The sequence below is a fragment of the Manihot esculenta genome, chromosome 8 (assembly GCF_001659605.2).
Source record: "Manihot esculenta cultivar AM560-2 chromosome 8, M.esculenta_v8, whole genome shotgun sequence".
In the NCBI taxonomy this organism is placed as follows: Eukaryota; Viridiplantae; Streptophyta; class Magnoliopsida; order Malpighiales; family Euphorbiaceae; genus Manihot; species Manihot esculenta.
The window spans coordinates 4,968,360-4,976,272 of record NC_035168.2 but is presented as its reverse complement, the minus strand read 5'-3'; the positions used below and the strand labels follow the sequence as shown (position 1 = coordinate 4,976,272).

The 7,913-nt window shown below is 34.3% G+C and overlaps 1 protein-coding gene across 1 annotated transcript; it reads left to right on the top strand.

The window, feature by feature from the left end:
• The first annotated feature begins 3,515 nt into the window (after positions 1-3,515).
• On the top strand, positions 3,516-7,405 carry LOC110621334 (guanylate kinase 2). The gene is made up of 10 exons (XM_021765584.2): positions 3,516-3,810; positions 4,316-4,350; positions 4,537-4,632; positions 4,745-4,821; positions 4,912-5,041; positions 5,206-5,568; positions 5,880-6,001; positions 6,081-6,216; positions 6,307-6,455; positions 6,545-7,405. Exons 2-10 carry the CDS (start codon positions 4,348-4,350, stop codon positions 6,660-6,662), a joined length of 1,194 nt encoding a protein of 397 aa, XP_021621276.1. The 5' UTR covers positions 3,516-3,810; positions 4,316-4,347; the 3' UTR covers positions 6,663-7,405.
• Positions 7,406-7,913: the final 508 nt, after the last annotated feature.

Here is a 7,913-nt window from a genome sequence, read left to right as displayed (position 1 = left end):
GAATGAGAGTTTCTCAGAAAAGGCCAAGATCTGTCTCGCTATCACAGGGGAACTGAACAAGTTGATTCCCATAAGCATTTCTCACTGTTCCCCTGGGCGAACATCCGGTTACCCAAATGTGATGCACGGTACATACGAACAAGCTCAGATATGGTATGCCGACCGTGCACCACGTTTGAAAAACATAAGTCTTCGAGGCTATGGCCCCGAAGAGATCGTGAAGTACACATTCGAAAAAATCGCTGGAGACCTGACTGAATGCAGCAGATCCCAGCCTCACGTAATACTGGTACTTCACACCAAAGGGAATAATAATACTGGTACTTCACACCAAAAGGAACAACGAGCTGAGCGCCGGCGCCGCTCCCATTTATCTCAAAAGAGGACAACAGGGGCATCGAGGAAATCCCCTTTTTCTCTGCGGAAAAGGGCGAAGTTAGAGCGAACCCCTCAACAGCCCAGAACTTCTCTGGAGCCCGGACAACAAGCAGAGGAGGAGGCCGGCCAGACGACCTGGGTAAAGCAGTTTCAGCAGCTTCCCGAATGGTCCCATCCTTCGGCTGCCATACCAGAAGGATCTCCGATGCACCATCCAGACGCCTTAGAGGTAACATCAAATTTGCAAGAATTTTATACTGACCCATTTTTATTTCAGGAACTGCAAAAAAATTTCAAAAAAGAGACAAGTAAGAAACAACTCTCCCTTAGGATGATAAGAGCAAAATCAAAGCAAACCTCTGGGGCACAAGGCAATCTGTTCGAAGAAGGTGTCGAATAGACCTGCCACAGATAAAACAAGAATTTCTCATTTCAACAGAAGGCTCAAGAATGAAGAAAAGCTGGCGCTGATATATACTCGGAGCCTGTGGACTTAGTACGGGGCAGAACTACACTAGACTCTAAGCCAGCGATATCAGATTCTTAAAAGATATTCACGGAAAAGGAAAGAAAGGAGATGTCCAGATAATGATGACAAGAAAGTAAAGGCGGCAGAGAACAAGGAGAATAGAGAAAAGACAGAAAGGGGAAAGAACAGATAGAATTCAGAAACTGCGCAACGACTGAAAGATGAAAGGATGTTATTAAGGCACCTGAACCCGAACAGACGCGATCATAATAGTTCTTGGTATTCACCCCCTCGGCAGTTGGAGCAATAACTGCCGAGAAGGTGAAGGGGCAATTGATGACTGCTGAATTCCTTCACCCCGGACCAGGGGCTTGACCACAGCCCAAGGCCCATGACGTAGAGGCCCACACACACCTGATATATATAACAAGCCTGGCTCATCTTCAACCTTCAAAGCCGGGCTCGACCCATCTTCCTCACTCAAGCCGGCCCGGCCCGCACGAAGCAGGCCCTCTCCGCTCAGGCTTAGCATCCGGCCCAACTCTCAGCCCAGTCCAGGATCCAGAATAATATTCACTAGACAGCTTGGCAGATCCGCTCGAACGTACGCACGAGGAGAATCAGAGGCCGTTATGCATGGAGCAGGCGGCTGATACCCTAGTACCTCCGAATCCGCATGGCAGAGACGCGTGGCCCAATCCTGGAGAGACCTTTACACGTCACCAGCAAGCAAGATAATGTATAAAAGAGGAGTCCCCTCCTCAGAAAGCTTAGGCCTTATTCAGTAATACAAAACCCTTGTAAAACCCTATTCTATTGGATCTCAGATCATCAAGTATGATTAAAACCTAAAAACTAAGAGATTCATAATTACAAAATAGAAAGAAGTCTTATTATAATTTTTTATTATGAATCTGAAAAATAGAAAGAAGTCTTATTATATTCTCTTGTACCAGACAAGATGGAGATGAAAAATAATAACAAAGGTGTTAGAAATTTAGTAGTTTAAAAATTTTGAGTTTAATTATATTAAATTTTAAAAATTTTGATTAAATATCAAAATAGCAAAAAAATTTAAATTTTTGAATCAATAGTTTTATCTATACACTGAACGAGTAGAATAAAATAATCCACCACGTCAACGAGTATAATAAAATAATCCACCATGTCAGTAAAATACACTTTTTCTATTTAAATTTTAAAATAGATATAATTGTAATAAATTTACAATTTTTTTATTAATTTTTAAAATTTTGAATTTAATTATAAAATAATAAAAATAAATAAATTTTTTATATCAATCAGCAAATATGGAAAGAATATCCAAGTGCTACAATAAAATAATTATATAAAAATAATAAATGTAAATTTAATAAAAAATACTAAAATAATTAAACATTATTTTAAAGTAATCCTTTGCAAAGATCACTAATCATTTATTTTCTTAATAATTCATAACCCTTTAAATATGGTGAAAATCACTAAGTCTAAATTCACTCAATTTATTTAGCCTACTTTCCAAATTATTATCCACAATCAATTTTACCTCCTCTTTCCTAGTATTATATATTCATTAACTTTCACAAAAAAAATTCCTAAACTTAAAATATTCTAAAAATAATTCTCTTGTAAAATTATTTTGGCATATGAGCTCGATGTTGTATTAATAAAATTTTTAAAATTTATTTTTTTAAAAAAATAATGTTTAAAAATAGTTTAATTTTCTTTTTAATTAAAAAAATATTTTTTATTAACTAATTTTTGTGAGTTTTATCCTAGTCCTACCCCTTCTCTACCTTGAGCCAGCACCACTCACTCCTCCTTTTATCGATCGTAAGTCTTCCCGTCCGCTACACTCGACCAACTATCAGTCTTAGCAGAGAAGAGAGCTAGACTGGGAGTAGTGGATATGTGTGAATCATGATCTTCTATAGCCATATCCTGCTCTTCATGAAGAAGCCTGGTGATCTAGTTGCTCATATCAAATTCACAGTTTTGCTAATGCCAATAATTGTTGAATTTTTCAAGATTATAAATAAAATAATAGCAGCAAAAAATAAAATTTAAAAATCTCAATTATAATAAAAAATTATTAAATATTTAAAATTTTAATTAAAAATATAAATTTTTATTTTTAAGATTATTGTTTCTTAATTTTTTTAAATATTTTTTCAATACCGAATTATTGTCACCTGATTATTTTTTATAGTAACCCATATTAGAATAAAAAATTAAAAACTCTCAAAGACATATAATAATAGCTAAAATTTTCTCTTGAGATTAGTGGGAGATTCGGCTAAGAATTTATAATTTGAACAGAATAAAAAATAAAAAAAAATTAATTATTTAATTATAAAAATATAGAAATTAATATATTAATTATATTAAAATTGAAATATAATTTATAAATTTTAAATTTTAATATAAAAAATAAAATAAATATTTTTATTTTTTATTTTTTTTAATTATCTTAAAATTATAAATTAATTATTATAATTTTATTTTTAAAAAAAGTTTTAAAATATTTTATAATATTTAATAAAATTTAATATTTTTAGAATAAATATAATTAAAAATTATCTTTTTTAATATACGTGGGCAAGAGAAAGAATGTAGGGCTGATGGGCACCTCACAAAGTCTCAAGAAAATTAGAGCCGGTCTTAATGTTTCGTGCAATTAATTCGACCCCAAAGCCACCACCCCTAGCCCTGTCTCTCTCTCTCTCTCTCTCTCTCTCTCTCTCAAAGCCTTCTCTTTCTAAATCTCCTCTTCGCCTACAAATATGAGAAGGCTTCTCTTCTTGGTTTGCAGATTATTCTTCTATTCTAAGATTGTTTTGATTTGACAATACACCCACAAATTGTTACTCTTCTTAAACAACGCAAATTCACTCTTCCTCATTATCTCCAACCATTAAAGCTTGTATTTTGCAGACAATTTTCTGTTCATTTAATATACACAGGTACATATATGTGTCTCAATCTGTTTCTGCTATTCTTTTGGGATTTATTTTGCAATTTGCATTGGTTTCTTGGTTCTATCAATGTTCTTGATCTATATTTTTTTTAGCTTTGTTTCAGATGGGCTTTTTTTGACATATTTAGTTCAAAGATTTGAGGGAAATGAAATATTCTGTTATGCCATACTTCCATTTTTTTTTTTTTTTCTTAATTTTCTGTGGTGTTGGTGAGAGGATCGAGTCTTGACTGAATATCTTAGTCTTTTTCTTTTTTTCCATTTAGAATGCTAAATTGGCATCTGGGTTTTTTTTTTTGGAGTTAGTTTTTCGTTTTTGTTCTTCTCATTTTTGGATTTTTCTTCCATTTTGTGGTATATGGCTTGTGGGGTCTGTTTTCATTTTGCTTTTTTCGAGTTTGTCCATCCAAGTAGTACATTCTCTGTGATGATAGATCAAGGAATATGGATCTTTTGATTTGATCTGTTCTCTTTCCATGTTGATTGATCAGGGTGAATCTTGTATTGGAGGCATAGTTTCTCCATGGTGAGCTCTTAATTATTATTAGTATTCTTTTTTCTAAATCTTATCTCATTGGAAATTCACCAAAGCAATTGTGAACCAACCTTAGGAACAGTAACAATGATGGAAAAGTGTAGCACTGATGTCTTATTGTGATTTATTTATTTATTTATTCTTTTATTTATTTATTTGTGTTGTTCATGTCATTAGGGAGAGGCCCCAGCTTTCTTTGTTGATGATCTGCAGAATGGATGTGGCTTAAAATATAAGGACTGTGAAACAGCCATTCCCAATCAAGATAAGACGGTGAGAATACTTGATATATTAAACTGGTTTTTCCTAAAATTTAATTATATTCTTTCTTTAATCATTTCATCTGGTTAATCTTCTTGCTGATTGAAATTTTATTTTCGGGCAGTATGTCATTGGTGGTAGTGATGATGAATCTTCATCATCTATTGGAGTTCGAATTTATGATGAAGCTACTGGGAATTGGTGAGCTTATAGCCCTTATTGTGTATTTTTGCTTTAGTAGGGTTAGAGTGTTTATAGCTGGGAATTTGTGGTGGAATTATCTTTTTTTAGGGAAATTCCAATTGTGCTGGGAACCAAACCTAAGCCATGTAAAAGTCACTCAGCTGTATCATTGAACGAAGATCGGATTTTGATCATTACGAAAGGATCCTCAGCAGATGACTGCATTTGGTTTCTTGAGGTTTGTAGTACTCATGTTTTTCTTAATAATTTTTGTATCCAAAATTATGAAATAACCTTATTTCAAATGTTACGAAGAAGATGATGAGTTTCATATATATTTTTTATAAAAATGAAAATGGAGTAGTCATTAACTTACCCTATATGAACTTCAAATATTTGCAGGTGGACACTCAATATGTTCGGGAGCAGAAAAAAATTTTGGGGAGAGAGGTGGTGGCCTGGAGTAAGGGTGTGGGGGGCAATGTTCATAAGCCAGTTGTCATAAGTGGTCCTTCAGGTGTAGGTAAGGGGACATTAATATCAATGCTTATGAAGGAATTTCCAACCACGTTTGGATTTTCTGTAAGCCACACGACTCGTGCTTCAAGGGGCATGGAGAAAGATGGAGTGCACTACCATTTCACTGAGAGAAGTGTTATGGAAAAAGAGATAAAAGATGGGAAATTTCTCGAGTTTGCTTCTGTTCATGGAAATCTCTATGGAACCAGTATTGAAGCTGTTGAGGTGGTGGCCGATGCAGGGAAGGTAAAAACTTTTCCCCTTCAACACCCTACCCATCTCTCTCTAAATAAATATGATGATCAAGTGAATGCAGGATTATGATGCACATTTCTTCTTGAACTATATAAATATTTATCTTCAGTGCTTCCAACTTAACCGCGTGTTTTCTTCGATGCTCAGAAGTCAGAACTATTTTCTGTTTTTCAAAGGGTGCTTTCTGACTAGCAAGGACTTCTAAACTTAAATTATTTTTACCTGCAAACTTAAAGTAGCTTATTCTTGTTTTTAAGAGTCTGATCACTTTGGTTCATGCCTTTTTTCTTGGGTGGTGGTAGAGATGTATTCTCGACATTGATGTTCAAGGGGCGAGATCTGTGAGGGCTAGCTCTCTGGAAGCAATTTTCATCTTCATCTGTCCACCCTCAATGGAGGAGCTTGAGAAGAGACTTCGTGCAAGGTGAGCCAAAACTCTCCATTGGAGACCCTTCAATTAGCTTATCTTTCTGCATTGGATCTGATTTAAATTCTATCAATAGAGGAACTGAGGCAGAGGAGCAGATCCTTAAGCGACTTCGAAATGCAGAGGCAGAGATGGAACAAGGGAAGTCATCAGGCATCTTTGATCACATTTTGTATAATGATGAACTTGAAGAGTGTTACGAAAACCTTAAGGTAAATTCTGTTACTTGACATCGTACCCATGCACAATTTGATTTTAAATGCGTGTTTTATGTTCTGATGATGGTTTTTCATTTGTTACAGAAACTCTTGGGGCTTGATGGAATATCTTATAATGTCATTCCAGGACCCCAAAGGATTAATTTGCCTCAGGACCATTCAGTATCCAAGATTGATAATAAGATCATCATAAATTATGGAACACCAGAACTAGAGAAAGCATCAAAGAACTTGTGAGTTCTAATTTATTATGCAATATCCAATCTGAGTGCTTAAATGGTGCAATTCCTGACTTAGCACTATGATTATGTGGATTGAGCAGGATTGTTTTGGATGTATCCTCACTCAAGGGAGGGGCGCCTGGACGAACAAGGGGACTTGACGTGTATGCGATAGACTCATTTTCGGATGGATTGAATGGGATCAATCAGCCAAGCTAACACATAATACCTCCCTCATTGGTTCTAACTTGGTTTGCCAAGTTCATAATTTTTCTGCAGCATTTGCTTATAGAAGTAAGGAAGGAAAAGTGACAAAAAGCTCTAGCTATGACTTTGCGCAATAATCGCATATGTTGGTTCTTGTTGTTTACCTTTTTTGTTTTATCCATTCTTTGCCTTGTTCTAGAAAAGAGGAATATTACTGGGATTAGCATATGAATAATTGCATTTGCCTTAATGAGCAATGAGAGATGATTTATGATTGGTGCGGCAAATGAAAGCGATCATGGCCGGCCGGCTTCTTGTGTTCTCGTGCTGTTTCTTTTGGCATCTTATGTGCATTTAGTCAAATTACATGTCAAATTGGCAAACTTTAATCAATAGAAGCAGTGAAAAAGGCGAGATCTTTGATGTTCCATGTTCAAGATGGCGTTTGCGTGAAGGGGAGAAAATGGAAGGAAAGATTCTTCTTCTTACAATTCTAAATTCAAATGGATGATAGAGTTTTACACTCACTGATTGTCTATGGGACCTCTGATGCTTGTCCTTAACTGAGAGATATCTAAATTCTTAGACAGATTCTCTTGTTGTCTATTTTACGTGGGACTTACATTCACGTTTCTGGTTGGCCTAGATTGTTCAATTAGAGTTGACATGTGTATTCTCAATGGGAATTCATTTTTGTGGTTAGTGGATCCAAGATTTTTCTTTTTTATATATAAAAAAATGGCTGAATTTTCTGATTTTTTTATATTTTTTAATAAATAAGAAAAAATAAATAAATTTATTTTTATAAGAAAAAAATATAATAATCTTGATATAAAATGTTGAATTATTATTAAATTAAAAGTATAACAGAATGTTATTGGTATAGAAAAGAACAAATATATAATGGCAGGGCAGCCAACTTTTACCAGCAGTCACTATCAAGACAATCAATTTGCCAACTTGGCTTAAAATTATTAGCCATGACCAAAAACACAGTAAAGAGTAAAGAGCATTTGGCCCACCGTCAAAAGTTTTTATTTCATGGATTTTCTTTTTTTCTTTTTCAGGTTTGAAATATTCCACGTGTAAATAGAATTAGAAAACACTTTTTTTTTTTTTAAGTTCAATGAGAAGGATATCAATATGGTCCTTACCTCTTTTTGTTCTTCCATATTTTGTCCAAAAACTTCAAGTGATTTTTTTTTATACTAAAATAATAATAATTCTTTCAAATTATTTTATTATGTGATCAAATTATTTTTC